We start from the raw sequence: 21,562 nt of genomic DNA, 5'->3' as shown, positions 1-21,562 counted from the left end.
CTTTGCCGCTCTCACGTAGACAGAAAAGAAAGAAAGACACACGGGGGAGAAGGGGGGCGGAGGAGGAAGATTCCTTGAGTGGGGACGAGCCTGCGTTGGCAGAGGGGCCATCAGGAAGACCCCCTATGGAGAAACTAGAGGGAAAGATTGACGCCCTCGCGGGCAATTTGCATCAGCTGTCGGCTCGTATGGACAAGCTGCAAGTTTTAGAGTCTCTCCCAACTCAACTATCCCAACAGTTACAGCAATTGACTTTGCAGTTCGAACAGATGCAAAAGGCCACAAATGAAGCTTTAAATAAAATTCAGCTTTGTGAAGGCAAAATTATCGCAGTTGAACAATCAGTAGCCCAGCAAGATGCTGTTCTTAAAGAGACAGTGGGAGAGGTGCAGGCATTGCGAGAGAAATTAGACACCTTAGAGGCTGAAATGCGTCGTCGTAACTTACAGCTGGTGGGTTTGACAGACTTGCCGGCTCAATCCCCCTCTGAGCTGATTTCCTTTGTGGCTGGCTTTTTTCGGCAGACACTCCAACTCCCTGAGGATTTTGCTCTAGACATTGCTGATGTTCTTCGTATGGCCAGACCAGGACAGCAGGGGCTAACAAGAATTACTCTCTTGATTTCCTTTGCCCGTGCTACTACTCGAGACTTTGTTTTGAAACAGTTTCGGGACATTTCAATGAGGAGTGGAATAACTTGGCAAGGGAGTACAGCACGTCTTGCCTTATATCCTGATTATCCTCTATCTTTAATTCAGAGGAGAAGGGCATATAAAACCGCAAAAGACCTGGCTAAGCAGCTGAATTTAGAAGCTTTTGTCCTGTTCCCTGCAACCATGGTCGTGATTTAGCATGGGAAGCGTAAAACATTCTACTCCCCTCAGAGTGCGGAAGAATTCCTGAGAACTTTATAACTATCAACTGTTGTGAACTCATCAAGGCCACAGGGAGGGAATGGAAGGTCTATGGAGACTTAATTATGTTTGGGCCTTAGATGTGTGCTGCTGCAAAAGAAAGGAAAGGGAGGAAGAAGGAGAACACACTGGATGGTCGCTTTAATCTATTACTATTCGCTCAACATTTTTTTCCCCTCTTTTTTTGGTTGCAAGGGGGCTCTGACAATTTGGTTCTCTTCCCTTAGACTGTTTCAACCCAATGCAATCTACTTTTTCGAGAAGGCTGGGTTTGTTTGCCCTCTAATTTATTACTCATAGATAAATGCCTTCTTTTCTGGGAAACCCCCGTGCCGCCTTGATTCATTACCCAGATTTCCCCCCCCCTTTGGAGAGAGTCTTTTTTTCCCCCCCTCTCTCTCTCTTCTATACCCCTTTGCCTAATAAACTTTGACTGCATTAAGATAACTGGCACGTAATGGATCACCGCAGCTACTCTGGCGAAGTTATTATTAGTGCATGTATTATTGTTTAGACTGACCTACAAAGTACTCACTCACCAATGCACTGTATATTGGTTATACTGAGGCTGAGCTGTATTCAGTGTGGTGTCAGATTTGCATTATTTTAACAAACAGTCTGGGGGGGGCGGGGGTGTGTGCTTCTGTTGGGTGGACTGGGGAATAGGGTCTCGATTGATCTATTGTTTGATTAGGCATCTGCATGTAAGGGTGAGACATATGCGACATAGTGGCTTTGGACATGGCCATAATTTATGCGTATAGCTATATAGATTCCAGTGTGTTTTACTTCATTTATTTACTTATTTATTTATTTTCTTTCCCCCTGTGTTTGGAGTTTGCACCCAATGTAGCCATGCAGCAAGTGCAGGCTTATGCCACTCGGGCTCTGCTAAGTACTCTGTGACCAATTGGAAGCCAGGAAGTTTGGGTGGGGGTCATATGCTCCTTGGGGTTTGGAGCGTATTTTGTGGTGGGTCTCACTGCAGGGTGTAACATGCCTGTTTTTATTTACTATTTGATGCCTGGCTGTCAACCCCCGGCTGGGTCCCCCCGGATCAAGGTGCAGGATGCCATTTAAGGTTTTGACATTCAATGCCCGTGGCCTCCGTGACCCCAAAAAAAGAGCCATGATCCTTGGCGCAAGCGAGATACGAGTCGCTGATATTGTCATGCTGCAAGAGACCCACATCCTCGAAGATGAAGCCGGTCGGTTGGCAAAGTACCGTGGTGACCAGGTGTTTTTGGCAGGCTTTGAACGAAATGCTCGTGGCGTAGCCATAATTATCCGGGCCAAGCTGAGGTGGGCAAAGATCTCGGAGTTCCCCGATCCCCAAGGTCGCTACATTGTGCTGTTAGGGGAAGCCCAGGGGGTGAGGACGGCCCTGATTAATATCTATGGCTCAAATAATGACAATCCTCATACTTTTAATAAAGTGGCTGCTATACTTGAGAACCTGAACTATGACAACATTATTTTAGGCGGTGATTTCAATACTACTCTGGATGGCAAGATGGATCGCACGGGTGCGACTGAACGATCTTTGAGATCACGATCGGCCGTATTGGCCCTGATGAAGGAATTTGGGTTGGTGGATGTATGGAGGGAGCAACACAAAGACTTGAAAGCCTACACCTTCTGCTCTCACATCCACCAAACCCTTGCAAGATTGGATTACTTATTGGTGTCTAAATCTATACTTCGATGTGTGCGCTCATCGGCAATTTGCCCCTCCACTCTTTCTGACCATCACATGGTGCTCATGGAAGTGGACAACTTGCTACACATAGATAAGTCCCCATCGTGGTATTTTAATAACTCCTTAGTAAACGATGAGGCTTTTTGTGCACAAATGGAAACAGAAATTCAACACTTTTTCGCCACTAATGAGGGTTCTGTTCAACATTATTTGACCGTATGGGAGGCTTTTAAAACAACGATAAGGGGAATAATAATTGCCTATTCTGCTGCAAAACAAAAGGAAAAACACCGCACCGAGGCGAATCTTGAGTCCAGACTCCGGGCCCTATGGGATGCACAGTTCCAAAGCCCTTCAGAGGCGCAATTTAGGCAGATTCAACAAATAAATTTTCAGCTCAATATGCTCAGGTCAAACAAGGTTGAACTTGCCTATGCACGTGTCAAACAACAGCAATGGGAATCCGGAGAGAGACAAGGTAGGGTTCTGGCATCCAAGCTTAAAGCCCTGCAAGAGCAGAGATGGATCGCTCAAATTGTGGATCAATATGATAAACCTCACGTCTCTTCTGCCGGGATTGCTGAATGCTTCCGTCAATTCTACCAGACCTTATATCAAGGACATACTTCGGTGGACCCGTCAGTTCAAGAATCTTTTTTGTGTTCCCTGGGTCTTCCACAGTTGTGTGAGGAAGCAAAAGAACTACTGGGGGCTCCACTGAGACTTGAGGAAGTGAAGGAGGCGATTCACGGACTTAAAGCTATTTCTTCGCCGGGCCCTGACGGGTTTTCTCCGATGTGGTATATCCGGTTTGCAGATAAACTTGCTCCGAAGTTGTTGGCCACATACCAAGCGATTTTTGATCAGGGTATGCCATCATGCTACTTTAATGAAGCCTGGATTACTTTAATTCCTAAGCCTGGGAAAGACCCACATCTCTGCGCCAGTTATCGCCCTATATCACTTTTAAATATTGACAATAAGATCTTGACGGCAATATTGGCTAAGCGTCTTCAAAAGGTCATCGCCTCGGTGGTTGACCCTTCCCAAACTGGTTTTATCCAAGGACGTTCTGGTGCAGACAATATTCGGCTCATCACGGATTTGGCCGCGATCCATGCTCAGAAAGATGACGTCGCCCTCCTTATTTCCTTAGATGCAGAGAAGGCCTTCGATCGGGTTGACAGATCTTTCTTGCAGATGGTATTGAAATATATGGGTTTCCCAAAGATTTTCTTCATTGGACGTGCCTGATCTACAAGTCTGCTACGTCAAGGGTGCGGGTGAATGGCCACCTTTCGGCATCAATTAATCTGCGGTGCGGTACCAGACAGGGGTGCCCGCTATCCCCTCTTCTCTTTGATCTTTGTTTGGAGCCATTTGCCAGAGCAGTTCGATTAAACGACAATATCCATGGCATGTGTCACCAATCACAGACATTTAAGATTTTGTTATATGCCGACGATGCCATGCTCACCATTACGCAGCCGGAAATATCGATACCGGTGATTATTCAACTGGCAAACTATTTCGGTAGGTTGTCCGGTTATAAAATTAATTGGCAAAAATCAGAAATTTTACAGATCGGGGGCGAAGTGGCATTGACGGGAGATTTTGGGCAGTTCTCAGTTCAGGAGGCTTTTATTACGTATTTGGGCATTCTTATTCCTAAACAGCCTGAGATGCTAATATTGTTAAATTTAAACAAAGTAATGTCTGGCAGGATACACCTTGAGATAAGCTTGAATGCTTTATAGAAATGTCCAGGGTGTGCATTGAGTATGTGGGGCTCCCACTTTGCTCTTATGGTGTCTGAAGGTGCAGGAAGATGATCACTGATGCTGTTAGCCCTTGTAATGGCTTCCATTGCATGAGATGAAAACTGCATAGTTGGACGGCTCATGGTGGCAGCACAATCTCTTTTACTCCAAAACTGGGGATTTGCACACAGTAGCAGGCTAAGAGTCCTTCTTGCCAGGTTAGAGCCCATCTATGAAGGCATTGCCTTGGTGACTGGGACTCATGCTGCTCACACAGGCCTGTTAGGAAGCTATCAGCAAGGCCTGTGCCCATGGGTAGATGTGTGAGCTGAAAATCCAGGCATCCTAGCAACCAAGCCAGTGATCACGATGTTTGTATAAAAGCGAAACAGGGGGCTCTGGCTCACACTACCAGTAAGGGTAGTGTTCATACAATTTTCATTTTACTCTAAGGTGCATTTTTGTGTCACACCATGACTGAATTTGCCAGTCTTGTTTTCAATGAATACAGTGGGTTGGAAATAGAGCTGAAAAAGCTTTTTCACACTCCTTGGGACAATGTAGCAAAACTGTATACTAGGGGGTAGCTGTCATATGGCGGGAGGAGATAGGGAACTCATTCTCACTGCCAAGGCAACAGGCTGATATTCCTTTGCATTCCCCACAAAAACTAATGCAATCCATATTCAGATAACACATCCTGCTGCACTGTGGTACTTTTCAGTGCGGTATCTATGTAGTTGAGTTTGGTACATATTTCTGTTGAAAGAAACACTGGGCTGCTGCTTTGGGTGAGTTCCCTTTGTTCTACCTTGCCACAACAGACTGGAGAAAGCAATGACTCTGTTAAAAAAAAAGAATGGGTTGCACATGGGTTTTCACCTTAGGAGTCTATAGATGATCACAAAAAGTGACATCACTGTGGAAGAAACAATTGTGTAAATCCATGCAGTATTTACCTAGCTGCCATCAGCACTCTCGGGGGCTACTGTCTATGCATGTAGCATTTGTTTTTCTTTGTATTAATTTGTTTAATGTCTTCTCTGCTCTGCTGGTTCCTTCTGCCCCGTAGCAACTTTGCCCTCTTACCTAGTTTTTATTTTATTTTATTTTGTAGATGGCTTGCATTGTCTCTTTTAATCTAGATCATATTGGTCCTTGTTTCAAGTCCTCAAAATCCTTGTTAGTATCAATTATTTTTTCTACTAAGTTTTCCTTTTATATGAATCCATTTCATTACTCTCTCTCTGTCTGTCTGTCTGTCTATTTAACATCATTGCCAAGGCCGCCAAGGCAGCTATTGTTGTGGGTAAGAAGGAACACTAATTTTAAAACCATGGGGTTCCCATGAAAAAAAAAATAGTTTTTGCTTTCTTGCTTTTCCCCTGCCCTTCCACTTTGTGAAAAGCTGCTGCTGAAGGTCAAGGATCCTCCAAGAAGCATGCAGTTCTTCTAACTGTAGAAATGTGAAACTGCTGTAATCATCCATGCAACATTACCTCTGTACATGCCCTTAGAACTTGGGGACATTTTAGTTATGGCATGCGGACCCAGTGCACTCATCCTGTCATCCTTGTGTTCTTAGTATTATGTTCTGCAATGGCCAGCATGGCTTGAGACAGGTGTTCACAGATTGCAGTCACAGCTATGAACATTCCAGAGTATTGACCAATCACACTAGTTCTATAAAATGCAGGAGGGGTAGAATGTTTTAAGCTGCTTTCAGTGCCCATTGGGGAGAAAAGTGGGATATAAATGAAATAAATAATTATACATTTGAGAGCATTGTCCTAGCACAATAAAACCTGTTGGTTAGTCTTACCCAGCTGCAGATTCTAGGAAGTGTCATTGAGAAGGCATGACTAGGATGTAAAATTATCTGGGCCCATGGCAGGCAACTCACCTGCCTCATTTTGATCTCATGAGACCAAGGAGTTAACTACCATGTCTATTCATTTGTGTCTGTAGCTTAAATCATGGGGTTTTATCAACTACTAAACATTTATCTTGGAATACATAACAGCTCACTTTCATTTTGCTTGACTTTTCCTTATACAAAGGACTTTCCTACAGCAAGAGAACACGTGCTGAGTTTTCTATGTAGTTGAGAAAAATCTGGATGCCTTGAGAGATTCCCCCCTGCTCTGTTCTTTAAGGATTGGTGAAGTATGTTCTCCTCTTCTGGTTTGCCATGCCAAGAGGGATCAATCACTAAGAAATAAATCCCACTTCCTTCCTTCCTTCCTTCCTTCCTTCCTTCCTTCCTTCCTTCCTTCCTTCCTTCCTTCCTTCCTTCCTTCCTTCCTTCCTTCCTTCCTTCCTTCCTTATGCAAACAGTGGCCAGTGATTCATATGGTACATGTACATTTGCTTCTCCCACTGGTGCCAAAAAATAATTCCCTAATATTGCCTATGCTGGTCTTATGGGAACTGTTATTCCCAGCTTTTTTTGTAAAGTCTCCTTTTAGCATGGTAGTGCTATAAAGTGCATACATATGTATTTTATATTTCTGTGCAAAGAAAATATTAAGAGTTTTAGAAATACAAATGTGTGATATTTGTTCATGTCTTGTGGCTCTCAAACATCTGACATGTATTCTATGTGGCTCTTAATGTTAAGCTGTAGCAGGAGAAACCCTATTTATACATTACCAATTCCTGCCGGATCAATAACGGAGGCCGCGGACACGAGGGATCAGGAAAACAGCTTCTTTATTTAACGTGCATAAGCGCTCTATACACGGGCATCAGAGAGAGGGTCTGAACTCTCAGCTCTGAGCAGCGAATTACAATTGCCTGCCACCTTTTATTGGGTTTCTTCTCCCCAATTGCCAACTCAATATACTACGTCACAAATATACTACGTCACATTTTTCACCACAATTCGGGTTGTTTTTCAACCGTCAGGGCCTCTATTAGGGCCTTTCCTAGGGCCTCTGTAAACCCTGGTTCCTCTTTCTCTGGAAACATTTCAGGTTTCGTTCTATGTTTTTCAGCTTGTGGTTTTAACAAGGTCAATGACCTGTCACAGTTCCCTTTTTGCAAGCTAACACTCCTTTGTTTCAAGCTGCTCTAGAAGATTATTTCTTGCAAACACTCTTATATATTTCTAGCATTGCTATATTGATTAGATATTGGTATTAATTATCGATCCACTGCTATATTCCCCTCTTTCAAACGGAGTTTGATTACTTATCATTACATCCACAAACCATCACACACATACTAAAATCAACCTACTTAAAGCCAAACATCAAACCCATAATACATTTGATAATCAATCAGCTGGCTGTTGCTCGAGGAATTTCTTCTTCTTCCCGGAGTGTAGAGCAATCGAGCTCCCTAGCTGCAACCGCACAGGAGTTGACCGCTCCACGTCCAGGGAGAGTCATTCCGATGCCTGTGGAATCCTGCCATCCCCGGTAGGCCAGGATCCAGAGGGCGTTGCCTGTGGAACCTCACTACTGCCGGTGAGTGAGGTCCAGAGGTCGGGCTTCAAGCAATCACGTCCGGGGCCGAAGCTGCACCTAGAAAGCCTATCTAGGAAAGCTTCAATCAAACTGCATAGCCAAACAAAGTCAGGTTCAATACAAGTCTATTCTATCATCATACATTTCTTTCCAGGGCTGGGTTTTCTCATCTTAACAATCTTCCAAAGGGCTTCTCATGAATAAAATCACAAAGAACTAAACCTTCTTTCTTACTTAAGCATCACAAGATATGAGCAAGGCACTAAGCAATGTGTCAAGCTAAAACTAGCTCAGAACACATTTTGACTACTTAACTCTTCCCAGGGACCAACCTACCTTTTCCCTTCTTCTGTGGCGAGTTCTTACTAGCAGAGGAAAGGCAATATTTCTTTTTATTATTATTTTAAGCGTAAAAAGCAAATAAAGCAAAGTTACTTCAAAGGATCCTGGTCCCCTCTTCGTGGCTTCGCATCAAGGTTTTAACAGGTGGGATCCTCCTCCAAGCCTTCTTCTTGGAAAAGCTTCTTGAGGTTCAAAAGGGCAGAAGCCGCTGCTTCTTCCTGGAGAGGCTCTTGTGGACTCACATCTATTTCGGGGACCAGGCCGGCTGCTTCGTCCATGCCTTCTCCGTTTCCGTGCTCATCTCTTTCTGGTATCGCCTCAATTGCAGCACCGGCATCGGAGACCTGGTTCCAAGCTGTGTGGTTTTGCTTGTAGGGGGCTAGATACCATCCTGTGGCCACTCTCATGACTCTTGGTTCACGCATCGCATGCCAGTGGTGGTCGAGCACTCCCCTTCGGCCTCTTCCTCTGTCGCGGAATTGGGGAGGGGCGTCTGGGCACGAATGGATCCAGTGCCCCCTCCCGCGGCAAAAGGCGCACTCGTCGCGTGCCAATGATGGTCTCATAGCCCTGGGCCTACCCGGAGGTCGGGGCATCTTTTCTTCTTGATCGTCTGGGGGTCCTCTGCCTCTACCACGACCCTTTGAGGTCTTCTTCCCCGTTTCAAGGTCTTCCTGGGCATCTTTAAACTCTAGGGCTTCATTCAGCTCCTTAAACATCAGAAACCGTTCACGACCCTTGACTTCGAGGTTATAGGTACCCTCGTGAGTGCCGAAGGTCTTCGCAATGGTCTTTTTCCAGTGCTTCTTCCCAGCTGGAGCCGCTGTCTTTCTGGCTCGTCCCTTACGACCAACTTTAGGGGGACTATCTTCCTCCAGCTCCTGGTTCCAGTTGAGGCAGACGTCAATCTGGGCCTCCTGCGGTGGAGGGGACGATGCCATCTTCCCTCACTCCTCCAGCAATGGCGTTTAGCAACTGTACAAGAGAAGAAGCTTATTTAAACAATTCTCACAGTCAGCCCTTTATTTTCCTGGGCAAGCAAGACCCCAATTCAGCCTTTTGCTGCTTTTCTTCACTTTTGTGGAGCCAAACTTGGTAGCTGCAAAAGTAGCCACGGTGAAAGTTGGACCAGAAGATTGGTCAGCAGATGGAGGTGGGGAGCCGGACAAGAAGGTTGTCCGACTCCCAGCGGGGACAAAAGCCGGAGCCTCAGGGTTGAGCCTGCTTCTGCTTTTGCTCTGTCCCTTGGCTGTGCTGCAGCCTTTATTGTCTTTCAGATACACGGTCTCGACTGGCCCTTCTTCCCCAAATCGGTAGGAGACTTCAAATGGGTCAATCCACACAGTCAATTCTGCAGGAATACTGTCCTGGACATCCTCTACAGTCAGTCCACTTCTTTTGGCAGCTAATTCTACTACAGAGTCTCTGGTCTTCCCTATCCAAATACAGCGATAGGCGGACCCCCTTAGGGGTGTCTCTGGGTACCAGTGGCCTTCATATTTCCTCTCAAGTAACTGCTCCAATTCTTCCCTAAAATGGTCAACCCTTCTCCGTGGGAGCCAATCGTACAGGTAAAAGGTGATAACACTCAAGGCTTCCTTCACCTCCTGATACATGCCTAACGGAGATAGAGGTTGCCCTGAATGCCTCCAAGCCTAATCATGGGTCGGAAGTTGGGAAAGGGCATCACATGACTAACGTGGGTTTCCTGTGCCAACTGATGCAAGGGGCAGGGGTCTGAAGGACCAAAAAGGCGGGGAGCCTTGCATTGGGCTTAAAGGACCAGCTCCCTACAACTGAGGGCAGCAGAAAACACTGCTCCATGTCTTAAATTTGATTCCCAAGGGGTTCCTTAACTACAGTGCCTTGTCCAAGAGGTGACCATTCAGAGATGCCACACCCGGCAATTGCATACCACTCAAGCTACACACCCATATTCAATTAATGATGTGCAAGTTCAAGTAATACGCAGCCGCCGGATCCCTATGACATGAGCATGGCAATCCCATTACAATCATAAAACAAAGTAAAGCATAGTTTTCCTGGTTAACAGATAGCATCTTTGGGGTTCTCCAGGAATCTCCTGGGGTAAAACACATACATTTTCATTGCCAGTTGCTAGATAACTGATTCATACTGGCACTTCCCGTTTTTCTAAGGGAGGGTTATGCAATACTGCAGAAATATTTCACATCACCACAAGCGGCCTTTTACACTGCCCTGCTGCTTCTAGTAATGTGAGGTTGACTCTGATCTTAATGTCTCCCTACACTTCCAGCACAGGCATCTGCCTGGCTACAGAGGAAGTTTTTCTCCAGAGAACACCTGGTACTACTCACACCAGTATCATCTAAATAAGCACATGCATTATCTCCTCGCACAAGAAACTGATCAGCAAACTCTGTGCCATTTTGCCATTTCCACACTAGGCCTATCTGTTTGGAGAGGCCAATCCAGTGGTGTACAGGGCGAGTCAGGTTCACTAGGAAACTCAGATCCCATTGTGAATCAATCAATGCCAAAGTGGCACCAAATGCAGAGCATTTAGTCTCACTGCCATTCCAATCCCTTTCATCTTCAGATTTATAATAACATTTCCCATGGTACCCAATCCAATGTTGTGGGCAGGCAGTGATGCCAAGAAAGGGGCATGGTGAGCAAGGCTGTGTCTTTTGGACAGCCATTACAATGATAGTTATAAGCAGAACTGCACCCACTACGGGGACTGCTAAAAACTTCTTCCACAATACACTTCGGGAGCCCACAGCTGCTGTACGCTGCTGCGGGGACCCTTCTGGGACATCTAAAAAATCCAGACTCCTCATTTTCCTCCAGGAGTCTATCTATGCCACAGTCCTATTTATAATCCACCCCAAACTCAGACCAATGATTTGACGAGCTGCCCTTGACTGCATTAGTCTGAGTCTGAAATAAACCAAAAAGGCGACTCGTCAAATCCTTAAAGGCGGCCCAAGGCTGGGTGGTAACTCAACCTCTAAGCTCCCTGGGGTGGCTGTCCGACCTTTGATCTTCCAAGCCAGTAGGGGACCCTCCCGAGTTTTCCTTAGGAAGCACCACCGTGTGCGTCCTACGCCTCCAGTCGGGCCCCTGATTTGACCTCCTAGCAACCAAGCAGTCGTCTCCCCCTGTTCTCCTGCCCACAGGCAGATATTATGCCTGTGCCTATGGGGCGCTGGAGTGCGCCAGCAGAGGGTTAGCAATCCCGGGGTGTTGATCCAAGGTCCTACCAACCTATGGAACCTCCGACGGGGGCTCCAGTGAGGCTGATCCTGCAACTGAAAGTCTGGGAAGGGATTCATGCGGTTGTATTAGCGAGGTATCGTCGAGGTACTGGCCGACTAACTGGCAGACCACCGCTTTGGTATTAAAGGGGTCCCATCCAGCATCCAAAGTCGCTATGTACCAGGCCAGTTCAGGCTCGACCTGTGGGCTAAGGCTAAGTGAGCTCTCTCCTTCAGAGCAGCGCTTACAATTTCGTGAGTGAAAATCCTTCACAGCTAATGGGTGCTGGGCAATCAGAGGGGACCAATTCACCGCCCTCTTACTGATTACTGGATGGGCAGTTTGGGACTTAATCTCCCAGGCACAGATGCGGCCCCCCTCTTTTTGTCTAAGAAAATACCACCGCGCCCAGGTGCCACCCCCCCCAGCGAGAGTCTTCGCTCGTCGCTTAAATAGCCACCCAGTGGTTGTATCGTTGGACCCTTCCCACAATTGGACCCGAAGGTAGGGGCAAAGGGCCTCTTCCCAACAGAGGGACAATTTATTTGGGGTGCGCACCCAGGGACGAACTATATAATAGAACTTATCGCCTGGAGCCTGAAAGTCACAATCTTCCCAATCGTAGAAATGCCTCCCCTCTTCCCTGGTAAGGGAGGGAGAACACATAAAACTCTTACTAATGAGGAGGCGCAAAAACCCTCCTTTCTTTCCCCACTTTTTCGAAAGCTCTGAAAGAAGAGTGGGGCACCCTGCCAAAAACCTATAGCAGGATGGCAAACACAAAAACAGCAGGGGCGTCCCCCAGAGTAGAAGTGCAGTTATGGTTAACCAAACAGGCAAAACATGTAAGACATAGTGGACACACAGTTTCCCTAAACATTAAACACAGAATTTTCCCCAAATGGAAGAAGAGGCGGCCTCTCCCTGGCGGGTGACTCAGCCGTTTTATTTTTCTTCTTCACCCAGTACCCTACCTATAGGAAGCAGAAGGGTCGAAATCGTCCCTTCCCCTCTTCGAATGCAGCCCGTAGCCTAGCGCAGCGGCTGCATGCGGAACCGACTAAGGCCCGCCGGCAGAAGGGGCTAATACCTTCCCTTCTCCGTCGATCAGACACTGTTAGGAGGCCGCAGGCGGAAGGCGACTATGTCCCTTCCCGCACTGTGGGTCCTGCGAGCGCTGCTGAAGCGGGGTGTTCCTGCCCGCCCCTCAACGGAGGTGGGCTGTCAGGCGACCCGGTATGGTCACCTACCCGACCATCTCGAAGAGGTTCATTACTGCAGTCAGAGAATGATACAAAAAAAGCTACGTTGAGCACAAGGGCCGAAAACAAAGTTGCCACGGCCTCGTGATCAAGGTTCTAGATTGGGGTTCAAGACTCACGCCCCGGGGTCTTCTAAGCAGGGCTGGTTCCTGGTGCCCCGTTCCGCTAGGTCGATTAGGCGTGGTCGAAGGCAGCCGGCGACGGGGGAGACAGAGGACGGTCAGCCCAAAAGAGGGCTGGTGGCGCCACTACCGTTGCTCCAGTCCCACCAGTCAGCAGCAGCCGCAGTCGGCCAGGCTAATACAACCGGGCCAATGCACCAAAATATGTAGCAGGAGAAACCCTATTTATACATTACCAATTCCTGCCGGATCAATAACGGAGGCCGCGGACACGAGGGATCAGGAAAACAGCTTCTTTATTTAACGTGCATAAGCGCTCTATACACGGGCATCAGAGAGAGGGTCTGAACTCTCAGCTCTGAGCAGCGAATTACAATTGCCTGCCACCTTTTATTGGGTTTCTTCTCCCCAATTGCCAACTCAATATACTACGTCACAAATATACTACGTCACATTTTTCACCACAATTCGGGTTGTTTTTCAACCGTCAGGGCCTCTATTAGGGCCTTTCCTAGGGCCTCTGTAAACCCTGGTTCCTCTTTCTCTGGAAACATTTCAGGTTTCGTTCTATGTTTTTCAGCTTGTGGTTTTAACAAGGTCAATGACCTGTCACAGTTCCCTTTTTGCAAGCTAACACTCCTTTGTTTCAAGCTGCTCTAGAAGATTATTTCTTGCAAACACTCTTATATATTTCTAGCATTGCTATATTGATTAGATATTGGTATTAATTATCGATCCACTGCTATAAAGCAAGTTTGGCCACCTCTGGTCTAATGCAACTGATCCTTTCTCTGTATTTTCTTTCCTGGGATGATTCTTACTTGAAATTCTGTGAGTTACATTCTAACCTAAGCACAGAAAATTTGGATATAATTTATGCATTTCCATGGAAGCTCCATAAGATAAATGTCTCCTTCTGCTGCTGGCTTTATGCAGTTGTGTGTATTTGGCTGTTTTCCAGAAGATCCATGTCAAAGTAGTTTTTCTGTTCTTGTTCCATCTCTTGTTCTGTGCTAATACTAGAATACATCTGTTTCAAACACTGCTTGCTATAATTTTTTAAACTTGTTCCAAATGCCTATGATCCAAACTAAGAAGTTTTCAAAGTAGACCAGTGTTGATGATGAGCAATGTGTCTGTTTCCTTGCAAATAAACCAGAAGTAGAATCAAATGGTTGTTGAATTGTTAATGCACATTTATTTACTGGTACTTGTAAGATTTGCTTCTTTGGCAGATGCTGCCTTATTCCTTAGAAGTAGAAATTATGAAAGACACAGGCTGTTGTTCAAGAACAGCAGTCCTTTCTGCAGTGTTCCCCTCCCTCTCCATCACATGCCACACAAATTAGCTTGGTTCCTATCCTAACCTCATGATGCTGTGTTATTTACCTAGCTGTGTGAGCAGCTGCTCAAGGTATGGAGTGAGAGTGGAATGAATCACATACTCTGAACACAACAGGGCTGTTGTGATGATAAAAATGGGAAAAGATATCCAGGTATGCTTCCCTGTACTTCTTGGAGGAAGGGTGGGATAAATATGCACTAGATCTCAGCAAAGACGTATAGTGCAACTATATGTTGGCAAGTAGTAGAGGAGAAGCATATTGATAAAACATTAGCACAGACAATAAGAATTTTTCTTTCTTTCTCCTGCCTTTCCACAATGCCTAAGATGGCTTACAAAATCTAAACATGCAGAATTATAACGCATCATTAAAGCATAAATTAAAATATATCAAGTTAAAACATTGTCGCTGCCAGAGTTATTCATTAGTTGCTTTCACTAAAGGTGCATTGATATAATTCTACTTTAAACCTTTCAAAGAAGGGAGAGAGTATAGGAGCTTTCTATACCAAGTCTTGGAGGCTATTCCAAAGTATGGACATGGCCACAAAAAAGAATGCATTTGGGCTGTAGCTGATGAAAATCCAAAATGGACGGACCTGTTGGAATGAACCACACAACACGCATGTTGAGGAGAAAATGCTTAGCTTGCAAAGCAAGCAGCCTTTATTATATAGGGTTCAGGTCTCAGCTTAAGTCATAGCAACACAAAGATTCTCACAGGAAGCATGTAAAATATTCTGCTTAGCATGCGAAAAATCCACAGTAGCTTAGCTGGTTCCCGAAATATCTTGTCTCAATGTGACTGATGTGAAACCATCTATCTTTTCCAGACATTGCAGGGTCTGGGTAACTGGGCTCGTGACACTCCCACGCCTTTAGGGGTCACAGCAGCAAGACACCATATCAGCTATATGGTTCTACAGGGACCATCCATTTAGCTTGGAGAGGAGGCGGTTGAGAGGTGATATGATCACCATCTTGAAGTACTTGAAGGGCTGTCATATAGAGGATGGTGTGGAATTGTCTTCTGTGGCCCCAGAAGGTAGGACCAGAACCAATGGGTTGAAATTAAATCAAAAGAGTTTTTGGCTCAACATTAGGAAGAACTTCCTGTTAGAGCAGTTCCTCAGTGGAACAGACTTCCTCGGGAGGTGGTGACCTCTCCTTCCTTGGAGGTTTTAAAACAGAGAGTAGATGGCCATCTGACAGCAATGAAGATCCTGTGAATTTAGGGGAAAGTATTTGTGAGTTTCCTGCATTGTGCAGGGGGTTGGACTAGATGACCCTGGAGGTCCCTTCCAACTCTATGATTCTATGATCAGAAGTGAGGTGTCTAACGATCTTAGTTGGTACACAGGCTGATAGGGAAAGGGCAACTCATTATATACATGGTTCCAAACCATGAAGGGTTTTAAAGGTAACAACCAGCACCTTGAATTGTGCCAAAACCGAAATGGCATTAAATGAAACTGCCAAAACACCAGTGTTATATGACCTTGCTGAGGTAAATTGGTCAACACTCTGTTTTTGAATGGTTTGCAAGGGCAGTCCCACATAAAATAATTGTGGTAACAGTGGCATAGATCACCGTGACAAGGTCAAGAATGATCAAGAAAGTCTTTAAATGTATGCATGAAACTAGTTAGTGAAGTGGTGGACCACTAAATGACAAAGGGATGAAAGGATTGCTAAAGGAAGATAGAGAGAATGCAAAGGAACTGAATGAATTCTTTGTGTGAGATTTCACTGCAGAAGAAGTGGGGCAGTTATCTGCAGGAAAGGGAATGAAATGCTTTTTGTAATGTAAAGAATAAGCAGGATATAGAAGGAAAGTAGCAGGGTGTCAAATTGTAGAAATCATCCATAGACACCCCCCCCCCCCCCAAGTCACTGTGACAACTGGGCATGTGAGAATCTGCATGCAAATCCTCCTCCCCATTTGTGATGCTTACATACTTTGTTCATGTTCATGTAATTGAGTTTTGTGCTTCACTACAATCTCAAAACAGGACACACCTGTTTCTTTCTCAAACCTGGGGTTCTTACCATGACATGATCCATCACATCTGCTCTTGTATTCTTACAGTAATTTATTCTAGACAGGACAGAGGAAAACAGGAAATTTGGCACAGAGTTGTAATTTTTAGCAGCAGCTCTGTGTTCTTTGTATCGTTCAGTTCTTCCCTTGTTCTTGGATTTCAAGTTGGTCCTGAAGTGACAAAGAACATTTAATAGGACCCTTTGACCCATCCATGAAAAAATACAATTGGCCTTTGTTTGTGAAGCTTACAAATAAGCATTACAGCAGGGTTTTGGTGTAGTGTGGTTGCTACGATCTTGGGTTTGCACACCAGAAGTTCTAGTCCCTCTTCTTAGCCTTGAAGCTCAGAAGGGTGACCATGGGCAAGATATAGCTCAGCTTCATGCATCTCACAAGTTCAATGTAAAGTTAAATGAAGAAGCACCAAAATCTGCACCAGATGAAATTTGATGAAACTTGACATCCTGACAGAGATGGAAAAAGTAATAGATCCAAATAACTCACAGGTTTTAAGATGGAGGTTGCACAGAAAATTTACACAATTTGGGAAAGTTTGTTCACATGCCAATATTTGTTTTTCTGTCTATGTGCCCAACTAAAGTGTACATTAATCATTGTAATGAACAGTGACAAGCCATGCTTTTTATTTTCAGTGGTACTTTAAATGTTTCCGGAACACTTTCTACATCAGAAAAATGGAGTCTGAATTTCTGCTTGGGTTCTCACAATTTACTAGAGTAAACAAACTATCTATAACCACAAACTACTCCTCAGACAGAGTAATTTTGGAACAAGAGAGATACCACAGCATTTCTTAGCCATGCTGGTAGTTGGTGATGCAGAGTACAGGGACTCCTCAGCAACATGTTGGACAGCAATCTTAAATGACTCTAATAAACACAGTGTGCTGCTGGCTAAATTGTCATCAATTGGTCATGCCATTGCTACGCACCCTCTGAGCCTGAGGAAGGTCTGCTTTAGGCCATCCAGAGGCCTGTATTGAACTCCCAGATCTTCTGAAGATGAAATTAAGTACCATAAGATTGTCCCTACCAGTGCAATAGTGAGTAACTACTAGATGAATTCCACACAGGACTGCAGGGTTTCTCCATTCTATTGAAATCAAAGGATTGCAATCAGTTGTTGGGGTTTTCTTTTCCAAGCATTATTTCTATCCCATTAACAGTGTTAAGTAATCTTAGCAATCTCAAGTAAAAATGTCACAAGAAAGGTTTGCCTACAATCATATAATCAAGCATGTTAATGAAAAATATGCACAGATGGACAGAATGCATTATTACAGACATCCATTAAACAATGCAAATATATTGATGGTGTCACAGTAGGCAGTTGACTGACATGCATTAATTTATTTCCAGTGTTGTCGTTGCTGAACAAATTCCCTCCCCCGCTGGCATGTTCATCTGCACAAGTTATGACCCACTATGATAAATATTATCCACTGGCCTTGTAGTGTAGCCTTAAATTGTAGTCTGTCAGCAGTGTGCTAATCCCTTACTCCTCCATTGTACAATCTGAAGAAGGCAACAAAACAAAAGAAAGTTTATCAGATCTTTACGGCTGCATGACTCTGACCCAGTCACGCTGTCTTAACCTAATCTACCTCCTAAGATTTTTATTGTGAAGATAAAATGGAGGAGAGAATGATATTGTAAGTGGTTTTGTATCTTCACTGGGGAGAAAAGCAAGGTATAAATAAATAAGCCCGTGTATTATGCTGGAAGAGACTTGGTAAACTAGTGTGCAGAACAAATGAAGGTTCCGGTATGAAGAAATGCCTGACTGTGACATCATTTTAGAGTTAAGGCCTAGTTGGTGTTGTATACTAGTCTAAGTTTGTATAAGTTTGTATATTAGTCTAAGTAAAAGTTTGTATACTATTATAAGTATGTATACTAGGGACAGGCCTCATTTTGGGCAGGAGCTCACAGGAGTGGAGCTCCAGAACCTCTAAATTTTATTGTGCTCTTTCTTTCTTAAGCCTCCCTCCCCTCAATACTTGCTTTTGGGCTCCATTGTTCAACCCCCCTGTGAGAATTTTGTTGAATTCTAAGATCTGACAAACTTTCTAATATTTCCCCCCACAAATAATGGCAAAAATAACCAAAACATATAAAGCAGAAAGATGGAAATCTTCATCATGTCACTGTGGCCACATAGGAGAAAGTAATTTTAAAAGTATGATGGGAGTAAGGTTTTATTATGATGATTATAATTCAAGAAGCATTTTAAGGTAGATGCAGAGTAGATATAATTTAGTACACCTTCCAGTGATGTCAGGGGTGTGTGGCATATGCAATTAAGTTGTGTTAATAAGCTCTGGCACCTCTTTTTCTATGAAATGACCCTTGACTAGAGATAAGCAGGAACTGGGAAAATGTGAACCCTGAACTGAGCCAGGAGTCCTGCTTATGAACCAGACCAGTTTATGTGGGTTGGGATCCTGCAAACCCCATTGAAAAGGACCACGGTCCCTTTCAATGGGGTTTGCAGAAAGCCTGAAAAACAGCCACTCAGCTGTTTCCGGCTGCCTTGTGCAGTTCTTTTAAACTTTAAAATGACTACAGAAGACAGTCTGAAAAACAGTGGCCAGCAGAAAGGGGAGAAGGGACAGGAGAAAAGCCCCAAGGAAGAGGCTTTTCATTTCCTTTTTTCTGGCCATGCAGTGGCCAGGAGAAAGAGAAGGGGATCTCCTGGGAGAAAGTGGATCTCCCTGCTAGTGGAGAGAGCCTTCTCCATGTGGGCCCAGCCATCTTGGTTTGCTCACCTACCCTGTTTAAAGCGGCTATGCCAGGCAGCCTGAGGCAGCTGAGCATAGCCCCTTTAAACAGGCTGGGTGAGCAAACTCAAGATAGCTAGGCTGGTGAAGGATCTCCATGCTGTCTCAGCTGCCTCCTTGGTGCATGAAGGAGCCCACAGCTGGGGTAGCAAGGAGAGCTCATCCTGCTGGGTCTACTTTCTTAGGCTCCCTCCTACAGCCTCTTTAAACTGAGCTGCATGAAAGAACCCTCAGCTAATCCTCTCAGCCGTTAGTTTAATCACTCTGAGCCAATAAAACTATGCTTTTTGCTCCCTGTGAAAAGCCATGGGAAGCTTAAATCAGGGTTTAAATCGCTGCGAGCCATTTAAACTAAACAGCTGAGCAGCAGGAAGCTCCTAGCCCTTCAGTTGTTTCTAATAAGAGCACCTGCATTCTTCATGAATGAGCTGTCCTCAAATTTTGGAGACGTTTGCTGTGGTTCCTCCATTCACAAAATTTGGTTTGCAAACTCTGAACTGACGAATTTTGGTTCATCAATTGGTTTATGTCCATCCCTAATGTATGGTAGATTTCTTAAACAGGAAGTATGGATTACTGCTAGTTATTGGGTGTTACATTGCTTTACTCGGACAGCACCACCTCTCTCTTTCATCCATTTCTTTCCCCTTCTTTCAACTTCCTTCCAATACTCTGCTGCTACATATTCCTCATCTAGAAGACACAGTTGTTGTGACAATAAATGGAGGAGAGGAGAACAATATAAAATGCTTTGAGCCACCACTCAAGAAAAAGGCAGGGTAGAAATGAATTAAATACATAAGAAGTAACGCTGAACACTGGGGGGGGGGCAAGAAAGATAGGTGGGTGAGAAAGAGAGAAGCAAGGAAAGGGGAGAAGATGGGAGCTACTGGGAGGAGTGGGAAAAGTGAAATGACCCCTTAATTATTTATTGTTTATATTTTGTGGACGTGAATTCCTTCAGTCAATGCCTCAGTTATTACAACTATTTTGTCACTGGCATAGCAGTCCTGTGGAGATAAAAAAATCCAGGAATTAACTGAACACACTTCCAATGTCTTCAGAGGATCAGGTTCCTGGAGAATATATAATTCAGAATTCTCTCTGAGGATTTTGCAGAAGTGTTTCCATACTGTATTGCCTTGTCTGCATTGATGAAGATACTACTTAACCCCCTATTATAATTACATATTATTGGCTCAAAAATGTTTTTGGAGACTTGATAAAGAACAAAAGCCAATAAAACTCTTGTCAGCTGTTTTCCCCTGTTGGTTTGATGGTAGTATTCTTCCACCAAACGCTCTTATCTTGGCTTGCTTATTTGCTTTTCTTTAACTTTCCTGACATAATAAAGAAGAACCTCCAAATCCAACTGTATTATCAGTGTCATTTATACACATTCTGAGTTGAAACTTGGACCGTTTTTGCACACAGCTTACCTTGCAGTCACAATCCTGTTCCCTCTGCAGCGTCTGTCGGATTTCCCACCATCTGCACCGGAGTTACAGGAAGTGCCGCGGCTTTTGCGTAGCAAATGTAAACTGGGTTTTAGCGGTTTACGTTTGCTATGCAAAAGCTGCAGCACTTCCTGTAACTTCGGCGCAGGTGGTGGGAAATCCAACCAGACGCTGTGGAGGGAACAGGATTGTGACTGCGAGGTGAGCTGTGTGCGAAAACGGTCTTGGTAGAGTTCAGAGAATCCAAAGCATGTGTTAGTGGTGAGGAACAATTTCTTAAAAGTGAGCATTGTTAAACCCTCAACAACATAATCTAAGTAGTACTAAAAAACCCTATAATCTAAATAACAGAGGCTATATTTTCCCTTTTCATCTGCTCCCTTTCAGTGCCTAACAATTTGATCACAAATATACATCAGGGGAAAAAAAGCCTAACATACTTTCCCACTTCATCAAATACTTTGAACTGGCATTGTACAATGTTGATTATTTCCAGATCATCAGTAATTTCTTCCACCCCCTTCCTTTAACTTAAAAAAAGTTTTGCAATGTAGACACCCCTGTTCTTTGACCAAAACTTTAGATTTTTCCAACATCCATATAATATAATAATAATAATATTTTTAGATCTCTGCAATAGATCATGATTCTATGTACACAGTATGTAGAACACTCTCATCAAATGTAAGCAAGGTTATTATGCATTAAGAGAAACAACAGAGCAGAATTTTAATTTAGAACAGTAGTGCTAAACTCATAAACAAAGCTGTGATTCCTGCTACTCAGCTGGGCCTCAGAAAACATGTCCCCCAAGCATTTTACCATAGCTCTCATATTTCTCTTTGGAGGACACTAGGAGTTTTATCTCAGTGTTACCCACCTGCAGCCTCTGATAATTATTGCAGCCCCATTTTTTTCTGATCAAGAAATTGTTGTGATTTCTCATGGTGATGCCTTTTTGCTATTCTAGGTCATGACTTTCATATTGTATTCTTAATGAGAACTACTCTCCTTCCTTCCTTCCTAGGCCCAATCCTCAGTTGCATCCAAAACCAATAGTGTTGCAAGCTCAGGGCTGCAATATACCTGAAGAATTTGGGGGTG

General features: G+C 44.4%; 2 protein-coding genes across 2 annotated transcripts; both read right to left on the bottom strand.

The window, feature by feature from the left end:
• Nucleotides 1-9,207: 9,207 nt before the first annotated feature.
• On the bottom strand, nt 9,208-9,801 carry LOC132577425 (protein Tob2-like). The gene has a single exon (XM_060247242.1). The coding sequence runs from the start codon at nt 9,799-9,801 to the stop codon at nt 9,208-9,210; it is 594 nt and encodes a 197-aa protein (XP_060103225.1).
• Nucleotides 9,802-10,440: 639 nt separating this feature from the next.
• LOC132577347 (C-type lectin domain family 2 member B-like) lies at nt 10,441-11,010 on the bottom strand. Its single transcript, XM_060247125.1, has one exon. The coding sequence runs from the start codon at nt 11,008-11,010 to the stop codon at nt 10,441-10,443; it is 570 nt and encodes a 189-aa protein (XP_060103108.1).
• Between the last annotated feature and the right edge of the window lie 10,552 nt (nt 11,011-21,562).

The sequence above is a fragment of the Heteronotia binoei genome, chromosome 1 (assembly GCF_032191835.1).
Source record: "Heteronotia binoei isolate CCM8104 ecotype False Entrance Well chromosome 1, APGP_CSIRO_Hbin_v1, whole genome shotgun sequence".
NCBI lineage: Eukaryota > Metazoa > Chordata > Lepidosauria > Squamata > Gekkonidae > Heteronotia > Heteronotia binoei.
Note: the sequence above shows the minus strand (reverse complement) of the source record. Positions and strands in the feature narration are given on the sequence as shown.